At 35.9% G+C, this 20194-nt stretch overlaps 2 protein-coding genes across 2 annotated transcripts in view; both read left to right on the top strand.

The window, feature by feature from the left end:
• The first annotated feature begins 309 nt into the window (after positions 1-309).
• On the top strand, positions 310-8691 carry LOC141433396 (uncharacterized). Its single transcript, XM_074095416.1, has 15 exons — positions 310-504; positions 1068-1727; positions 1828-1876; positions 1953-1979; positions 2051-2071; positions 2151-2634; positions 4790-4896; positions 4979-5091; positions 5166-5268; positions 6008-6120; positions 6981-7181; positions 7426-7772; positions 7868-7988; positions 8359-8431; positions 8519-8691. Exons 1-15 carry the CDS (start codon positions 442-444, stop codon positions 8608-8610), a joined length of 2574 nt encoding a protein of 857 aa, XP_073951517.1. The 5' UTR covers positions 310-441; the 3' UTR covers positions 8611-8691.
• Positions 8692-9310: 619 nt separating this feature from the next.
• Positions 9311-20194, top strand: part of LOC141433700 (uncharacterized) — a 22097-nt gene continuing 11213 nt past the window's right edge. The window contains 13 exon segments of the mRNA XM_074095798.1: positions 9311-9532; positions 9923-10168; positions 10270-10314; positions 10892-10955; positions 17146-17166; positions 17265-17276; positions 17373-17558; positions 17561-17780; positions 17861-17967; positions 18044-18059; positions 18430-18579; positions 18660-18790; positions 19695-19825. Of these exon segments, the coding sequence (XP_073951899.1) occupies positions 9476-9532; positions 9923-10168; positions 10270-10314; positions 10892-10955; positions 17146-17166; positions 17265-17276; positions 17373-17558; positions 17561-17780; positions 17861-17967; positions 18044-18059; positions 18430-18579; positions 18660-18790; positions 19695-19825 (1386 nt within the window). The 5' untranslated portion in view covers positions 9311-9475.

The raw sequence follows: 20194 nt of genomic DNA, 5'->3' as shown, positions 1-20194 counted from the left end.
CTGATGCGCCTGACGGTAAGTGAGCACTACCACACCCACAATACCAGACTATTCCAAACCATTAACAGCCATTAAGACTGCGATTGAAGCTAAATGCTAGAAAATAAATATATTGCACACGAAAGTAGAGCCTAGGCTAATAATCTCTGCCAAGCTGGCGCTCAATGTACGACTCCTGTGACATAGAATGCCTTTATATTGGAGCAAAAATCTTGCCATTCATACCACGCAATCTTTTAACCGTTGACATTGGACCTATTTTCATGGAGTTTCAGTTGTTCTCTTTTTTTCTGTTTTCTCTTTACTTACATGGGGACATTTATGTCATAACAATGTCACACTGCAGAAACCTTTAGACAATTTAGACAATAATTTTGAATAGAGTTTTGTGATTATAATTTTAGATAGTCGTCATACATTTTACATATTTATATAAATATAATGGCTGAAATAAATATTACAACCGTTAGGGACATGATTGATTCTTCTTTCTACGAAGAAGATGTAAGTAATTGGCTTGTAAATCGAAAGACTGTAATGAATGACTTTTCAAGACCTTTACCATTTACTTTGCTCATAAAGTTTGCTCGTAAGCTACGTACGTACAATGCAGTTACCTGAGCGGTTTTAGCGTGGTTTTAGGGCGCCGTCCCTCTTAAAAGTATTGCTCGAGAAAGAGACGGTGCGCTCAAACGGCACGGTTTTTTGCACCGTAGCCTTAGACCTTAGACTGCAATTTTATTTGGTCGAATTTAGAATTCAACATAAATAAGAAGAAATTGAACGGGTGCCACTTTCTTCATAACTGTCAAACTTTTGACGTAAAATGCTTGAACATGGCAACAATTTAGTATGGTAAATTGTAGTTCATTTTCAACCGTATTCCACTGTTTATGTGTTGTATAATCGACTGTAGAGATTGATACGGCCAAAGTTAGAAAATTATGTTCAACTTTACTATTACTGTGTATACAAAGTGTTATAATATAATTTTGGGCGTGTCGATTGATTGTACTGTACCAATTGATTTAAAAAGATATTTGCTTTTTGATGCCTGCTATTTCCAGACGAACACTGTCAACTTTAAGATGATACAAAACGTCTTATACATCCTAGCGAGGCAACTACGAATTTTGCAAAGACATGTCTCCCTCGAGCGTGCGAGAAGACTTTATATGCTTCAAGGAGAAATCAAGGTTACGGAGATCAAAGTTCACAGTAAAGTGCCAAAAGACTCAAGTCCAGAGGGTCGTGATGGTAAAAAAGGTGGTGGAAGTCCAGAAAATAAAGGAACTAAAGGAGGTCCAGGTGATCAAGGTGAAAAAAGAGGTCTTGGAGAAAAAGGAAGCAAAGGAGGGCAAGGAAGTAAAGGAGGTCCTGGTGAAAAGGGAAGTAAAGGGGGTCAAGGAGCACAAGGAATTTCAGGACGTAAGGAAGATAAAGGAAGCCCAGATACTACAGGAAGTAAAGGAAGCCCAAAAGGACGTCAAGGTACTCCTCAAGACCAAGGATTACAAGAAAATCAAGGAGCTAAAGGTGGGCAAGGGACTGCAGACAGCAAAAAAAAACCAGGCGGTCAAACTAAAGGTGATGAAGCAGGTGAAGAAGGAGGAGTTAAACAATCTTCTGATAAATCTGCTACAAAATCTTCGAAAGGAAAGACTACTGACCCATCGGCGGCAGATGATGCCACTACATTAAAAGCAGCTACGGGGAAAAGTCAAGGAGTAAGTCTGTAATGAATTTGATAGTTAATATCAATTTTATTTAATTAGAAGATACCATTCTGTATCGAGTTGATGTGATATTATTGTGTCTTTCTCCTAGAAAAGTGGTGATCGCAAAGGAGGAAAAAAAGGGGATGATGATGATATGGGTTAGTTATACAAAAACTTCTTGTTACTGTAATTCACGTAAAAACCATAAAGTAACTTCAAAATATACATTTTCAGACGTATTGCAAGAAAAACTACTTGTGGGTAAGATAATATGAAATTATTTTTATTTTTATTTTCATTTGAAGTAAATACTAATAAATTCTTATTCGCAGTTTCAAGGACATCATCAACAGGTAAGTTAAAGTTTATGGTATATCAATATTCAAAGAAAGGATTAATCAACCGAAACTTACAATTTTTTTTATTACTCAGACGGTGGAAGAGGTACTGTGGCTACACTAGACCAATTTAGGAACATGGTATCTCAAATTCGTGAACTTCAAGCAAAATTTGGCCTTGAAGACACTCTTGATACCGAAGCACTTAGAGGTGCCTTACATAAAGAGACGTCACTAAGCCACCCTATCGCTGCTGTTAATATGTCATCGCGACTTGAGGCTGCTGAAAGAAAACTAGCAGCAATAATGCCAATAGTGACAGACCTTGCTGAGAAAACACCGGGAATCGATATGGATGCAGCATATGATGATATATTTCTTAGACCTTTAAAAACTTCATCATCAAGGACTGGGGCAGCAGGAAGTGATGAAGATGATCAAGAAGCGGCAACTGCAGAAGGGCCAATTACTGGTCCCAAACAGGAATCAGATGAAGAATCTTTGGAAATGGACGCACCAGATGCAAAATTTGCTTTGCTTGATCCTTCAATCAAAGGCGTCACTCACATTGAAATGAAGTATGAATATTCTTGATTATTACGTTTTGCCCCTATTGTCAACAATAGGTACCATTAAGTAAATATTATATATATTAATAATGTAGCTCTAGCATAAATTTACAGCAAACCTTTGCTAGGTAAAATATTTTTTAACCAATTTATCGTATTCATTCACAGAGCACTTATGACAGCATAATAAATAACACGCTCTTTTCCCACTGCTAAAGAACATAAAGTACCTACGTAAATATCATGATAAGTACAATAATAATTTACACCAAACGACCTAGTCACAAACTAAGATATGCTACGGGTAGGTACTAGGTACTGATAAACAATAAAATACAGTACACGAGCCAGCAGGAGTGGAACTATAGTCGTCTAACTCATGCACCTTCGTACTACTATATATTGGGCTTCAATCACTCCTGTTGCTGCTGGCTAGTGCTGAGGCACCGACTTCAAGCTAGTAGAAATTTATTTTCAAGTTTTTTGTAGTCGGTTTTACTTTTTTATTAATTTGGGTTGCGTTTTTTTTTTGGAATCATTAACTTTTTAGGGTTCCGGAGCCAAAATGGCAAAAACGGAACCCTTATAGTTTCGCCATGTCTGTCTGTCTGTCCGTCCGTCCGCGGCTTTGCTCAGGGACTTTCAATGCTAGAAAGCTGTAATTTTGCACGGATATGTATGTAAACTATGCCGACAAAATGGTAAAATTAAAAATTTAAAAAAAAAATTTTTAGGGTAACTCCCATAGACGTAAAGTGGGGGTGATTTTTTTTTCTCATCCAACCCTATAGTGTGGGGTATCGTATCGTCTCTATTAAAGGTTTGCTACGATGATTTTTCGATTCAGTGATTTGTTTGCGAAATATTCAACTTAAAATTGCAAATTTTCATTAAAATCGAGCGTCCCCCCCCCCTCTAAAATCTAAACCGGTGGGTGAAAGAATTTGAAAAAATTCAGGATGGTAGTAAGAATATCAAACTTTCAAGGAAAACTGTAACGGTTAAGTTTGCTTGAGAATTATTAGTAGTTTAAGAGTAAATAGCAGCCTAAGGTATGAAATATACCTAAACTTGAAAGATTCCGTATAAAATACGAAATCCTTAGAAAAATATTACTTATTTTTTTTGTAATGGCTACGGAACCCTATTTTGGGCTTGTCCGACACGCTCTTGGCCAGTTTTTTGTAATAAGTCGGTTGTTTAAGGATAGTTTTTTTGAAATCATTTAATTCCATTTTATTTCGCCCCTTTGTAAAATGTCATTATATGCTTGTACATATACAGTCGAAGTCAAAGATATGTTTACACTTTACTACCTTGTCGCTGTCACTTCATATTTAAACTTATGTATAATAAGTAATAATAAATTTGTCCGAAGGCATACAGTGGATTCGATTTGTAGCATTCGAAGATGGCGGATGTAGACAATATCTAATTTTGCCATTTCTGTTTCTTTGGCTAGTTGAAGTATAATTTTGATAGTGTTTTATGCGGCGATTAACCTTAACAGTGAACAGTGATCCCAAAATTCTATAGGTATTGCTCTCGTGTCTAACATTTTTTAATGCGCAAGTGGTCTCCACGTGGTTTCTGGAATTTTACTATCAAGTTGCAAAAACTACAATTACCGTACAACGTCCCTCTGAAAGAGAGTTTACCTTGACACTGGCGAAATTGTCCTATTAATTAGGACAGAAAAGCCATATTTTAAAAGAGAAGAAGAAGAAGGCATACAGTGACAAGGTACTAAAGTGTACTGTAAAGTCTTTGACCTCGATTGTACATACGATTTCTTCACTTCATCCCACCTGCTAGTTCACATTAGTACTACAAATATTATACTTAGGGGCTGTTTCACCAGCCATTGATTAGTGTTAAACTGTTAACTGACGGTTAAATGTGATGCCGTCTCCGTCTATTCGCACAAAACAAATATAGACGGCGTCACGTTGCTAATACTAATCAATAACTCTAATCAATGGATGGTGAAACAGCCCCTTAATGTTTTTTAGTAATAGTGCCTGGTGTCGACGTGGTGGTAGTCGAGGAATGTGTATTTTCGTAGATATTTGGATCACAGATTTTATATCCTGCTGCTCTGGTCTTATTTAAAATAGACGCTACACCCAAATAAATAAAAAATATTATTTTTCTCTTTTTATAGTGAAGGTTTAGAAGAGATATACGATGTTGTGATGAAAATCATAACAGGAGCATCAAAGACTCAGTATAATGCTGCTGATGGTGCAATGAAAAGAACTCAGAAAGTTGGTAAATAAGCTTTAGCATATCAATAGGTATAATAACTTGTAAAATTACTTCTACAAAAATTCTAATAATTTATTTATAACAGACGCAAGACTTGATCAAGCTATGAAAGTTGGTGATGCTTTCACTAAATTAGACACATCTGTTGATGAATACACAGAGAAAATTACTGATTTAGATGGTAGACTAACAACACAGGTAATTATTATTTTTAGAGATCCCTATCTCCAAAATCGCTGAGAAATTAATAACAGAGTATTTTTTCTGTATAGATGACTAGTTATCAAGATGAGTTAATGCAAATGCAGCACAACTTAGAATCTGGGCTGGATACTATGGCTGAAGTACTTGCAGCTCCAACGGAAGATGCAGCCGGTACCTACTTAATGGGAATATGTAGCTACTACTTATAAAATATCCAGTACCTGGGCGATCGAGCTTTGCTCGGGCTAAAACTCGATAATAAGCTTTTTCTCAGAGATAAAACCAAGCTAGATCGATTTGTCATCCCCGAAAACCCCCACATACCAAATTTCATCGAAATCGTTGGAGCCGTTTCTGAGATCCCCAAAATATATATATACAACATATATATAAGAATTGCTCGTTTAAAGGTATTAGATTTAAAAATACTTTCTTCCTGATCGCTGTACTAACTTACTTTGTACATGATTTATTGAATCAGGCGTTACTTTTACGGAGGTCCATATCAAAAAACTGCAGGGCTACTACGAAACTCGAAGTTCGTGTCGTGCGGTCCCTCTGACACTTATACTATTTAATACGAGAGCGAGAGGGACGGTACGATACAAACTTCGAGTTTCGAGTTTCGTAGTAGCCCTGCTGAAACAATTACCTACTTTGCTCACCCGCGACCTTATGATAGCTACTTTTATGCAAGAAATGTGTGTTCAAGCAATTCCTTCACCTCCAGACTGTAAGAACACACCCAAATTACACAAACCAATCTGTCACCACCACCACTCTACACTGACGCGTTTCGAACTCAACCAGAGCTCATGTTCAGAAAAACACAATCGTTCACCATGCTACCAGATGTTATTTTGTAATTTTTTTTATTTAATGACGTTTAACTATTCTTAATTTTTTACAGCCATTGCAGAGTTAAACGGATATTTCACGAATTTTCAATTTGACATAGAACGTACTCTAGAGAGGCAACAGGAGTTGAGAACACTTCAAATGGAATATTCTGCCAATTTAGATGTAACTAATCATGATAAATGATAAAATATTAGAGCTTAATGAAGGATTATTGATGATGATGTGCTTAGTAAATTTTTAATATTGACATATTTTCTATGTAATGTAGACCGTGATCTCCTTTACCTTTTTTATTTCATTCATTATTATTATTATTATTATTTAGAAGCCTGTAGAGGTGTCCCACTGCTGGGCAAAGGCCTCCCCCCGTGTCCTCCACTCTACCCGTTCTTGGGCGATCTCTGACCAGCTGCGAAGAAAGGCGTCCAGATCGTCCCGCCATCGACGCTTGGGTCTGCCACGCCGCCGAAGTCCGTTTTGTGGTATCCAGTCTGTGGCTATTTTAGCCCACCTATTGGGTTCCATACAGCTGACGTGGCCTGCCCAGTCCCATTTCAGCCTGGCAGTCTTGGCACCCACATCAGCAATGCGTGTTTTGGAGCGCAATATAGTGTATTTCATTTAGTTTTACTTTTTTATTCATTTAATTACAACCATGGTATTATAATCTGACTGATGTTACAAATTGTATAAAGATCTTCATGGACCCCGGTTTCTTATATTTTGTTTAACCCGTCGCTTATATCATTTGTCATAAACATACATTCACTGTATCATTTTGGGCACTCAAAACGTATCCAGGACAAGATTTACGTAAAAAAAAGTGCAAGAAATCAGACATTTGGCAGTTTAAAACCATCTTGCTGTAAAAATGTCGAAATATCGGGAGCTTAAGGTAAACACGATCTACACTACATCCCATAGAAAATATGTCTCGTAAGTACCTAATCACGAATCAATAAAAACTCTTAAATGTTTATGACTACGAATCAAATGTTGTTTATATATAATTTGTATACCAGGAGTTAAAACAAAAGATAAATGAGCTGCAACAGAAAAAATCTACTCGAGACGAAGTTACAGACGCTCTCAGCGACAAAGCGGGCATTGCAGCCCTCAATGGCTTGGTGACTATGGAGCAATACCAAGCCGTACGAGGAGATTTTGAAAAACGTATCGGACACGCATACGATAAATTTAATAATAAAGAAATCACTTGGCAGGTAAAACCTCATAGATATAATATCAAAAATCAAAATTTCATAGAATAGGTAGACTGCTTTTAGTTTTCTGCGAGAATGTTTATTTAAACTTTTATAAATATTATTTAATAGGTTTCTCGCAACTTAATTTGCGTCTTTGCACACGTAGTCGAGTGTAACAGCTAATAGATAATAATTATAAGTTTAACATAAAATTTAGGCACCTAGAGATCAATACTTTAATAATTTCAATTTTTTAATGAAGAAAGCAATAGACGACCTCGTGCGAGAACTTAATGAAAAAACCGATTTACATCAGTTGGTATATCTAAATAAAGAAATCCAGAAATATTTAACGCTTATGAGAAAATATCTAGACGATATGTTGGCTTTGGTGGGAGATATTGACCCAATTACGACAAAAAGGAAAGTTGAACGCAGCGACAATTGTTTGTCTTGTGGAACTCAGTTCAACGCTGAAACGGACGAAGATCTTTCAGAAACTAGGCCTCCAGTAATAGGTGCTGAAACGGCACCAGCGAAAGAAGATCTGACTAAAAAATACAGAAAGTGTTACCCTGGCTATCCCGTAACACATCCTATTGATCCTAGGTATATTCTTAACAATTGTTAATACAATTATTAAAACTTATTCCTAGCGTTTTCTTCTGAAGACGGATCTTATTGCGTTCATGTTAAATTTGTAGATCACTAATTTGCCATCACTATTGTGGCACTACTGCACCCACTGAGCGTGAATCGGCGTTCAAAATGCAAATAAGCGAGTTAAATCCAAATCATGGCTCTAAAGTTGGAACTGACGCAAAAGTAAGCCGAACAATATAATTATTATGTCTCCTTCTATTTTCCACTTACCTCAACATAGAAATTATCGCATTGATATTTGCACTAATATTTCAAGTTTTATTATGTTTTTAAATACCTACACTGCTGCAATAAAGAAGACTCAAGATTTTCCGTTTCACATTTACTTAATTTCGATAGCTACTTTAGATGCAGCAATAGAATTATGGTCTAAGATTAGAGGGGATTTGCAATCGTAGCCGGGTTTATATTTTTTTTTAATTATTTTTACACGTACGCTTGTTCACTTAAATATATCCTGTGTGCCGAACTGCTATTGTCCAGAAAAATTGATAGGATTCGGCGAGGAGTATATTTTTTTTTATTTTTTTAGGTACATTTGACGGATGAACACAAAAAGCCTTGTATGCCATGCAACGTTCCACATATAATAGCTTCACCACCAGGCAAGAGCAACAAATTATTCGTTAAATTTTATATGTAGCAATATATTTTTCACGCAGCGTTGTTTAAATTTACATGTTATGTTACAGACTCCATCCGCTTCAATGTACTGGTGTCTGGTCCCATCGAGACTTTGTCCAATGATGAAACTGCAGCACGTGGGAGAGGAATAATGAAATGAATATGACTTACTACATTTATTGAACATATTTGTTCGCTGATTAATTTTATTTTGAATATAGTGATATTTTTAGTTATATAATTATAGTTTTGGAATAATTAATAAGGCGTTTAATTATTCTTTATTTACAAAGTACTTGGTTAAATTTAGTATCTAACGGTCTCAAGGACCGAGAATTCATGAATTCATGACTATTTCACATTTATAACGAGGCACTTAGGTAGGTACAGTCAGCTTCAAAAATATACTTCCGTTTGAAGTGCTAAAATTATGTGTACAGGACTTTGTTGCCTTAACATTAAGGTCATGTATACATATTTTTTGCACTTTGGCTGTATTCATATCTTTGTTGGTGACTGTACCACGTAGGTACCTACCTACGAGACTATAAAATAGGCTATCTATGCAACATTAGTCAGATGATTTTAAAAATTAACTTAGCATTGTCTTGATCTCTTTCTCGTATAATGACTGAGTCAATGATTTCGCAATTACAGCAATGGCTGTATTTTGCGATATATTGCAAAATATTTTACTTTCTGTATTTTAGAGTCTATCAAGTTTAAAACATACACGCCTTATTTGTGGCATCTGGGATACGTGGTGATACGTCAATAGTATTCTTACTAGTACTGGCGAAACACCCAAAATATCTTTTGACAAGCAGTTACATCATATTGACAGTTTCAACTTCCCACTACACAGTAGTTATAATTGTGGATTATTCGTTGCAATTGCTTTTATAATAGTTCATAAGTTTTAACAGTAGCTTGACCATCTAGATTTTAAGAATTCACATGCGTATACCATTTACTTTTATTAATCTTTGTTGTATATACTTACCAATATTTAAAATATTTTCATCATGTCTGACATTATGAGTGTTCAAGACGTTATAAATTCTGCTTTCGGGGACGAAACCGTAAGTAATTAATCTAATAATAAGTAATCTTAATTTGCATTGAGCTTACAAGCTTAAAGACATGCTCTGTTCCTGATCTTGCTTAATTACTTTTCTTTATTAGCATATTATAGTGCCCCACTTATGCGTAAAAGCCTACTATCTGAACTCCAAGACACCACGTTTGACGCAATGTCAAACCAGTCATCTCCTGTGCATCATAATCTTCCCCCCATCTCCTTCTTGGTCTATGCCATCGTCGCTTGCAGCACCAAGTGCTTGTGCCAGGCCACCACTGTGGATGTATGCGACAGACGTGTCCAGCCGACTCCTATTTTAGCTTAACAATCTTTATTCATCAAACGTTAGCTTCGTGAAGCGTGATCTTCTGTAGATTTTATAATATTTCAGCAAAACACCGTAAATTTTCGAATGCTGAAGGCAGTTCTATTAATACTTGGTAATCAATTGCGGATACTACAGCGTCATGTGGCTGTAAGTATGTGGGACAGAGAGACCGGTAGCGCCCCAAAAGTAACAGTTTCTGAAGTAAAAATACATACTAGTGGCAAGAAAAGGAGGACATCAAAACGGTCCAAAGACGACCCAAGAGCGTGTATACCGGAGGGAGCAGTTATTTGTGAAGCTCCCCCCATAGTAAGTCTAGTGTGGAGAAGTATCTTTATTTTTAGAGATGATAAGTAGTGAAAATGTTGCACAGAGTACTGATTCTAAAAGAAAATTTTAAATTTCTTAAGGATATTGAAGAACAGAGGGAACGCGAGCTCCGGACCATCGAGCAGGTTCTTGATTCTTAAATGATCTGTATTTTTTTTTTTTTTTATTTCATTACAACAAAAACAAGCTTACAAAGAAGATGGATAAGCAGACATTTATTTTTTATTATTATTAGGTATAATTTATTTTATTTCTTTAATTATTGCAGCTTTAGGTGAGTTCATTGCATTTTATTTTACGTTACCAATACGTCAAAAACATCAATACACCTTTTTTATTATTTTAAGAGGAAGACAAACTAGCAAGCGGGTCATCTGATGGGAAATGAACACCACTGCCTATGAGTACCAACTACTCAAGGAGAGTCATTGGTCCGTTTCCGGCCTTTTAAGAAAGTATAAACCCTTTTTCCCTTTATGCAATTAACTATAAGATACATGTATGCACTTATTTAACGCTATGTCTAATAAATATATTTTATACCTTCAACTGTGCAGTACTATTTCTAGCTTGTTCTGTATACACGAAGCCAGAATTGCTAGCTTGGTATCTTATCTTGAAAAACTAGCCTCGTGTATCCCGGGTATAAACATTGATTGATGCATAAATGACGAAAAAATTAATTTCTGCTATTTTTTTTAGAGAGCTGACTCTTACGAAGAACCAGCAACAACACCATCGCCGATGGCTTCAGCTCCTTCTTTGAGTTTGTTGCTTAATTTACTTATGCTCTGATTTATAATTTCGCGGAAATCTCATATTTCTGTTTTGCCAATGTTCGCTCAAAACAGAAAATATCCCGGTCCATTTAATACATACAGCAATTCGCTGGTGGAGTTGTGTTTTCACCATCGTTCCTTACAGAGTTCCTTGACGATCATGGATACTATTGAAAGTGGACTTTTGGCTAGTGCAGCATTTGTGATGATTGATTGATTGACGTAGGTATTTTATTGAAAAAACGGAAAGAAAAGAGCGTGATTTTTTAAAAACAGGAACGTAAAAATTCAAATCTACTAACAGAGCTGAGAATGTACATGTTTCCTCGTACAAGTGGTTTCATTGAGCGTAAAAATAGAGCAAAACGCTGAGTGAAAACGCATATTTGAAAGGAATAGTAGATTGTTAAACAAGGGACTAAAACAAGCCATAATAAATAGAAATCGTTTATTTGCATTTCGCAAATTACATAAGTACACAAAATAAACAAGTATAAAGTAAATATTATTAAATCCATGTTTTTTTTTAAATTTTGCACTTTTATAGTTCAAATTTTCATTAATCTAAACCAGTGGGTGGAAAAAATTGAAAAAATTCAGGATGGTAGTAAGTATATCAAACTTACAAGGAAAACTATAACGGTTAAGTTTGCTTGAGAATGTTGAGAATTATTAGTAGTAGTTAAGAGTAAATAGCAGCCTAAGGTATAAAATATACCTAAACTTGGAAGATTCCGTATAAAATACGATTCCGTATAATACGAAATCCTTAGAAAAATATTACTTAATTTTTTCGTAATGGCTACGGAACCCTACTTTGGGCGTGTCCGAAACGCTCTTGGCCGGTTTTAATTTTTTTTTTGATAGGTACAAGTAATTCGGCTAACAAGTTTAATTAAATAAAAGGTCGGTATTCATAGTAGTAGGTCATAATTAGTGGGTCGTTCTCGTGAGTCGTTCAAATCGCCATTCCAGGCGACGAATCGGTACAAAAAATGTTCTTTTTTGTAAACGTTGTATACAGAAAGAACGGTCTCAAAAAGATAGTAAAGGAGTCTTTTGCATTGAAGGCCTTTACCTATTATTAAACTTACGCGGTTAAAAACATAGTGTCAAATCTCATTTCCCTCCCGTTCCAAATTACGTGCTGATAAATTGTTCGATGTATTTAAGCACTTTTAAAAAGAAAACCTTCCAATTTTTTTAAGCGATCTGATTAACTAACTATTAAGGAATAAATCTGTAAGTTTGCACAATATTAAAACTACTTCATAATAGAAAGAATGAAGATTATGATTTTGTCCAGCGAAAACTATCATTTCCTTCCGCGATACCAAAACATTAAATAAATCCAAGTTCTTCCCTGTGTGGCGGTAGTAAGTGCACTGATCCCGCCCCGCACCGCTTTAGTGTGCCGCCGCATCTAGTCATTGGAGGACATGCGTTCCGCTAGCAAGAAATTCTGGATTTACGTGCACAAAAAGTACTTTGTCACAGTTTGGTCTTCATTACTTTCCAGCGTTTTATGCAATAAGTACTATTTTTATTTTTTGTTTAATTTCACATTAAAATGCTTTGTGATCACTTATTTAATGATATAAATATAAAATCTTCAAACTACATTTGGAATTTATTAATCGAGAAAAACGGCCGATATCTCATTCCTCTCCATGGCATTACCATCCTAACCCTCCAATTTTCTGCTGGATGGTAATGAGCATGTTTGGAGGGTAGTGATTGTTCGAAGTAACATTTATTTTTAAAGTTCTGGTAAAGCCTATTTCAATTAAAACCTATTTTAATTATAAAGATATGTTGTTTAATAGTTATAAAAATGAAGTATTTCTTTTTAGATGAGCATAATGGTTAACATAAATAAAAGCTAACTAGGGAAGAAATTTTAGCAAAAGACAGATTCCGGATAAAACAAGAATATATAAAAAAAGGAAAGAAGAAGGTATATCCTGAGAAAAAAAAACAGAGTACTAACCCTTTCTAAGGCCCCATTTATTGAAACATCCTATCACAGAATCAAAAGCAGCTATCACATACATACCTAGCAAAGGATGTTTTTAAAACTTTGGCCGTGTCGATATCTTTACCCTTGACTGTACCAGCACTTGTGCCAGATGTCGACCGTTTAGCACAAAATCCCGCGTGCGGGATAGAAGAAGAAATGCGTGGCATACGTAAAGAATCCACTTCAGTCAGAAAAGTTCGCTATAAAGCCATGAAAGTAATCAAAAACTTAAAAGAAGAAATAAGAAAATTACAAAAAGAAAAAGATATTTTAAGAAAGCGAGCCCAAAAACTAGAGCTACAACAAAAGAACGTAACAAAAACAATAGAAGATATGTAGCCTGGAAAAAAAGTTAACGAATGAAGACATATTTTTTTTATTCGACTGGATGGCAAACGAGCAAATGGGTCTCCTGATGGTAAGAGATTACCACCGCCCATAAATATCTGCAACACCAGGGGTATTGCAGACGCGTTGTCAACCTAGAGGCCTAAGATGGGATACCTCACGTGCCAGTAATTTCACCGGCTGTCTTACTCTCCACGCCGAAACACAAAGTGCAAGCACTGCTGCTTCATGGCAGGATTAGCGAGCAAGATGGTGGTAGCAATCCGGGCGGACCTTGCACAAGGTCCTACCACATGCCAGAAGAAAAAATTCAAGAAGTTAAAAAAAGCTATTATTAAATTTGATGAAACTGTTTCAAGAAAAATGCAACAAAATATTAAGCTCTAAACAAAACAAAAAAAATATAATTTGTAGAAGAAATAATTGTAAGTGCCAATTCGAGATTGAAAAGATATAAGATATCATTTTTGATCTGTTTATATACCTAGTCGTGTAAGAAAGAACCTCTAATAGAGGTAATGGTTAGTAGGGCCTTACAATACCGGCTATTTTTGTGATTTTTTATATTAATTATGGTTTAAGATTATTAATAACTAGCTGTTGCCCGCGGCTTCGCTCGCGTTAAATATGGGGTAACACATTTTAGAATTTAAAATCAACCTAGATGATCATAATTCGTTAAACTTTGAACCCCTGTTTCACATCTTTAGGTCAGGGGTGTAATTCTAGAAAACCCACGTGCTTCTTTTGCCCGCGACTTCGTACCTACGCGGCATAGGATTGTTCCCGCAGGATAGGAATAAGTGAATTCAAGAGAAAACCACACTGTCCACTGTTTTACAGGTATGGATAAATTTTGTTACGTAATGAGTTGATTGGTTTAGCGTAGGTACTTAATGTGTCCTCCTAACCGTTAAGGAGTTATACCTTCCATCATCAGCTCACCTGAATAACCAGAAAGAATACAACTAAAGGTCTACCTATACGTGCATATGATGTTTAAAGAAACTTCCTCTAACTCCTAACCGTTAAGGAGTTTAACCTTCCATCATCAGCTCATCAACATGAGATGATGTCTGTCAGACGCAAATACTTAAATAACTCGAGATAATTATATAAAAAACGTAATGCGTGCCTACAAAATTTGAGGGTTGCCCTCGATTTCCCTGAGATTCCGTCATCAGATTCTGATTTGGTGACAATGGGACTACCTCAGGAGTAGATATTATTTCGAATAAAAAATTATTTAAAAAATCGATCCACAATTGAGCGAGAAATCGGTGAACTAACATAAAAAAATATATATAGCGGAATGCATAACCTCCTCATTTTTTCGAAGACGGTTAAAGAGCTTTTTGCAGCGTACGTGCAGTATAAAATTTTGAATTTTGAAATTTTAGCTTTCTACAACCAGTAAAACGCAAAATCCTGTTTTTTTCCGTTCCCATAAAAAAAAACGGGAAATGCTCTGTTAATGCTCCCCTACACTCCCCAAGGAACACACTTGCCAAGTTTCAGCTATCTACGACCAGTAAAAAGAAAAATCCCGTTTTTCCCTGTTCTCGTGTGAATTTTGGACAGGCCTCTCTCAGTGCTCCTCTACATTGCCGAATTTCAGCTTTCTACCAGTAAAACGAAAAGTCCCATTTTTTCCTTTCCGTGAGAATTTCGGCAAATTATCTCTTAATCGTTCCACAATAATACTAATGCTGTTTAATGTAAAATTGCAATAATACTAACGATAAATCCTGTTTTTTCCTAAAACCTCCCCAAGGAACCTAAATGCCAAATTTGAGTTTTCTGCGATCAGTAAAACGAAATATCCCGTATTTTCTCGTTCCCGTTGGAATTTTGGAAAGTCCTCTCTTAACGCTCTTCTACAATCCCCAAGCAACCTCCATGCCGAATTTCAGCTTTCTAGGACCATTAAAATGAAAGATCCTGTTTTTTTCCCTTTCCCGAGGGAATTTCGGGAAATTATTTATTAATGGTTTTCTTCACTTCTCAAGCAACTTACATGCCAAATTGCGGCCTTCTGCGACCAGTAAAACGAAAAATCCCATTTTTCCCGTTCCCGTCAGAACTTCGGGAAATCCTTTTGTAGTGTTCCCCTACACTCCTCAAGGAACTAAGTATATGCAAAATATCAGTTTTCTAGGACCAGTAAAATGAAAAATCGATCCCGTTAAACTGAATATAAATCCCGTTTTTTCCTTATCCCGTGGGAATTTCCAAATTCCTTAAAACTTTTTTACTATTATAATCACCTACTTCTATGCAATTTGAAGAGTCTAGTTATTATAGTTCATAGAATTCAGTTAAACTGAATACGTAAATCCCGTTTTTTCCTTATCCTTGGGAATTTTAAAAATCCTGAAATCGATGTTTCAATTAATGTAATACCTACTTGTGAATCAAATTTGAAGTCTAGTTATTACAGTTACTGAGATAGGGTCACTCGGAATCGAATATATAAATCCCGTTTTTTCCCGTTACCGTTAGAATTTCCAAAAATCCTTCCTTAGTGGATGCCTACATTGTATAAGGTATCTATGTGCAAAATTTCAAGTCTCTAGGTCCAGTGGTTGGGCTGTACGTTGAAATATCAACGATTGCTTTTCGATTGACTTTGTCACCACATTACCCCTTTCAGGGGTTGAATTCTCAAAAAACCTGAAACACATGTTTACTTATTTGTTGTTAAGAATACTCCTGTGAAGTTTCGAATAAAATAGTCTAACTAATCTTGTTCCCCATACTAACTTTGGACCCCCATTTCACCCCTTAGAGGGTGAATTTTGAAAAATCCTTTCTTAGTGCACCCCTAGACCTAAAAGGAACCTACGTGCTAAATTTGAAATCCTAGAACCAGCGGTTTGGGCTGTGCGTTGATACATCAGTCAATCACTTTTGCCTTTTATATATATAGATTAGTGAAATAAACTTTCATTTTTAATAAAGAACTGATAAATACTATTAAAAACAAGTTTTATCTTATAAAAACACTTCACACTTAATAAGCTAGTTTTTATTGTATAAATATCTCTATTCCAATTAAATCATTAAAAATTATTACGGAAATCCCATTACTTTCCATATATTACTCATTACCATCTAGGCATATTTCATTAATTTTAATAAATCTCATTACCTTCCTAACGCACTCATTGCCATCCTGTCATATTTCATTTCCATCCGAGCCTTCATTACTTTCCTTCAAAAAAATCCTAAATTCATAACCTGCACAATGACGCCTTTACTCATCATATTACTCTTACGCGGGTATGTGAACATTTCAAAGCATAAAATTCTCAAAATCAACAATATTTTGAAAAATAAAAAAATTACTGAATTTGAACGACTCGCGAGAACGACCCTAGTCTTGTGGAAACAAATACCACTGTTACCACTGAAACGTCTAATACGGTAGTAGACATTTTTACTTTAAATGGCGCATTAAACTTTTTTTTTCAGAATTAGGTTAGGTTAGGTTACCTACTCAGAATCACGAGCACTATTGATCTAGATGAAGAAAAAAAGTGTCCTAATTTTTTTGTCACTTTTGTTATTTTTTTTCATATAGTTTACAATGGTAAATAGACACATAAATTTTGTATAAAAATTCGGGACGTTTTTTTCGACAAAATCAATAGTGCTTGCGATTCTTAGTAATATATGTTGCACCATTTAAAGTCAAAATGCCCTAGTATGTACGTCAGATTACCGCGGAATTAAAAATCAAAGTTGTCCGTGTTATTAGACAGTTCTAAATTACATATATCTGAATAAAATTCTGTTTTGTTTTTCAGGCAAAGACAGGCTGCTTATAGGTAAAAGTAGACGTTTCTGCTATTACGTACTCGTATTGTATATTGCAAAAATAAATATGCCTAGTTATAATATTCCGTTATTTTTCATTTTGTTGCAGTTGGGCCAGAAGGTATCGAAAAATTGCAAAACAGTTTAAGATTACGCTTGGCAATTTTAATCCACTAGGACATCCATCATAACATAATTAACATTTTGTTTCACTTAGGTCGCGCACCTGAACTGTCTGTCGTTACTAAAGAACAATTTGAAAAACTGGTTGCTCAGGTCAATGAGCTTCGAGAGCGTTTTAATCCAGTAGGCGTTCCTGAGTTCCCCGAAAATATTGAGATTATGAAATCTTTGCGTCGGGGCGCTTCGCTTACAGATGCAATGGCTGCCCTTCAAATCTCAGCAAGCTTGAGGCATTTGAAAAAGCATTCGGAATTATGATTTCCTTACTTACGACGCTAGCTCTAAAAACTCCAGGTGTTAATTTAAAAGATTTCAGAGATTTGGCAAAAGATTATGGTGTTGAAGTACCACATGAAATCGAGATCATAGAGCTAAAACGTGAATCACCAGAAAGCGTTCTCGAGGAAGAACCAAAGGATTGTGTTACTTATGAAGAATTGGAGTTGGTTATTGTAGAGTAACTAGTTATTACTTTAGGAGGTAATAGCAAACTTGGAGCCTTATATTCGATTGTATTTTCAGTCACGCGATGGTTGAGCTACATGACGAAGTTATAAGTTCAATGAAAAAACTGACAGTTACTGCCCAAGCTGACACTGATAAAAATAAACAGATTGTTAGAGAAATAGGTAATTCGCGTCGGTACTTTATTTATATAACATTATTATATTATATTATTCCACTAAACTACTAGTTTTTGACCAGAACAACATTTATCAATGTTACTTAAATTTTGGAGAACGTTTTGAGCAATTGGAAGCAGAAGTTGCGCAATATAGTGACAAAGTGAACGCTATAGATACGACTCTATTCAATCACAGGTACGAATTGTATTATTTTTATTAAAAAAAACTACAGTATCAATTGCACTCAAACTTGAGTAAAATAAGAGTATAAATTATAATGTTATTCATATACCTATCAAATTCATTCGCATCAGATCACAAGCTTTCAAGACCATCTCGCGCAAATGCAATTCGACTTGGAAACCGGACTGGAAAACTTAAGTGAAGCTTTAGCCAATGCAAGCACCGATCCAGAAGGTTATTTCGTAAATATTACTACATTATTCCCTTGATTTTTGCTTATAGAATACTACATAACCAGACACCATTTCTCTTTATTGCAGTAATCGCTGAGTTAAACAGGAATTTAACTGCTCTAAAAGAAGATTTAGAGTTCGCAGCTTCTAGGCAGAAAGAGTCGAAAGATTTTCAGAATGATATGGCTTTAGATTTAGCGTATTTTTTTTAAGTAATTGACTATTACGACCATTTACTTTGCTTGAATATTAGAAAGTTGAGACTTTCATAATTCTTAGGATTTATGGAAACAAATCGATGTTGATTCGCGAAGCAAAGAGCGACCGTGACGAGGTGACAGATGCACTCCGCGACAAAGCAGGCATAGGGTCATTTGAACGGCATTGGTTTCGCTCGACAGTTCCAGGCCGTACGTGGGTTTGGAAAAGAGAATCCGTGCTGCGTACGACAAGTTCCAACAATCAAGAAGTTGTTTGGCGGTGGTACTTACAAATAAAATACGAAGGATCATTCGAAATATGTATCACCACTAACTTAATATTAACCACTATAAATTATTTACAGAAAATTATAGATGAGTTGCTTACGAAACTAAATGAAAAGGGCGATTGGACTCAGTTTATTGCTCTTCGGATGGTATTGGCAATATTTGAATGAATTTAGAGACAAAATTGATAACTACTACAGATAGTGGGAGAGCCTCGAGCGGCTGCTACTAGCAAGCTTCTCTTCCGAAACACGGAATGTCTGTCATGTCGGGTCCCAGCACGCATGGAAACGGAACGCCTACAGTTCCTCTATTGCCAGCCTTAAAAAACCCTCTGCTGGTGACGCAAAAGATATCGGACAGCCAGGAGAAGAGGAGACCACAGAATATGTATTCAGGACTACCTATACCTCATCCGAGAATCCAAGGCTAGTATATACCGGCTTAACAAGTATATCATGTACCTACCTAATTATTAGAGTAGAATGAGGTACAACATGGCACTGTGCGGTGTAGGGGCTAACAATAAACGATCGATTCAGTGCCCACGTAATCTACGGCTAGGCTTGATTCTCCTGATAGCAACAAAAATGAAGTACTTATTATGATGAGCGTCTATGCATTTTTGTAAATAGCCGTGGTAACCTAGTGGTTTACATAGCTGAGGCTCGTGGGTTCAACCCGGGTGCCTCGACTTTTACAAAATATATGTTAAAATTACGTTTGAAATTTACCGTGTGCTTTACAATAAAAGAAGACAGAGGAACTTATTACACACCTGCGAATTGATAAACCGTTTTCATTATTATTTTTCTACTGTTCGCAGATTCTCATGTGTGTCGTCGATATTGTGGTGGATCCCACACAATGATACCAACAGTGCCTCGTGCCACACAAGGCATAACTATAACTCGTTTGCCCAACGAAGTCTCTGCCACGGTTGGAGCCGACGGAAAAGTAAGTGAAATATCGTTTCAGAAGCAATTTACAGAGTCCATTTAACCCGGAACCCGAAAACTTCATTTTAAACTCTGGCCATCGAAAGCTGTCCACGCATTTTTTACGAACTTTTGTCAAAATTGTCATTCTAGCCGGCTTAGATAATTTGGATTCTCTGCTGTAAGAAATAAAAAAAAATATTATTATGTTTTCTTTAATTCAACCTCCTACCATCCTCAAAATGGAAATATTATAAGATTATGTTAGAATTAAAATGTTAGAAGATATATTCAATGCCAATCTGGTCAAAATGGTCCAAAAATGTATGCGTCTGGACTGTACGTAAATGGGCACTGACAAAGGTCATAAAATTTACCAAGGGACTAT

Source organism: Choristoneura fumiferana, chromosome 12 (assembly GCF_025370935.1).
Source record: "Choristoneura fumiferana chromosome 12, NRCan_CFum_1, whole genome shotgun sequence".
Taxonomy (NCBI): domain Eukaryota; kingdom Metazoa; phylum Arthropoda; class Insecta; order Lepidoptera; family Tortricidae; genus Choristoneura; species Choristoneura fumiferana.
This window is presented reverse-complemented; position numbering and strand designations above follow the sequence as displayed.

Excerpts from the sequence above, each read along its gene's own strand:
- LOC141433396 (XM_074095416.1), top strand. The coding sequence starts at position 442 with ATGGCTGAAATAAATATTACAACCGTTAGGGACATGATTGATTCTTCT. Across the intron at positions 1,980-2,050 it reads GCAAGAAAAACTACTTGTGG|TTTCAAGGACATCATCAACA; the intron begins GTAAGATAATAT and ends TCTTATTCGCAG. Across the intron at positions 6,121-6,980 it reads AATATTCTGCCAATTTAGAT|GAGTTAAAACAAAAGATAAA; the intron begins GTAACTAATCAT and ends TTTGTATACCAG.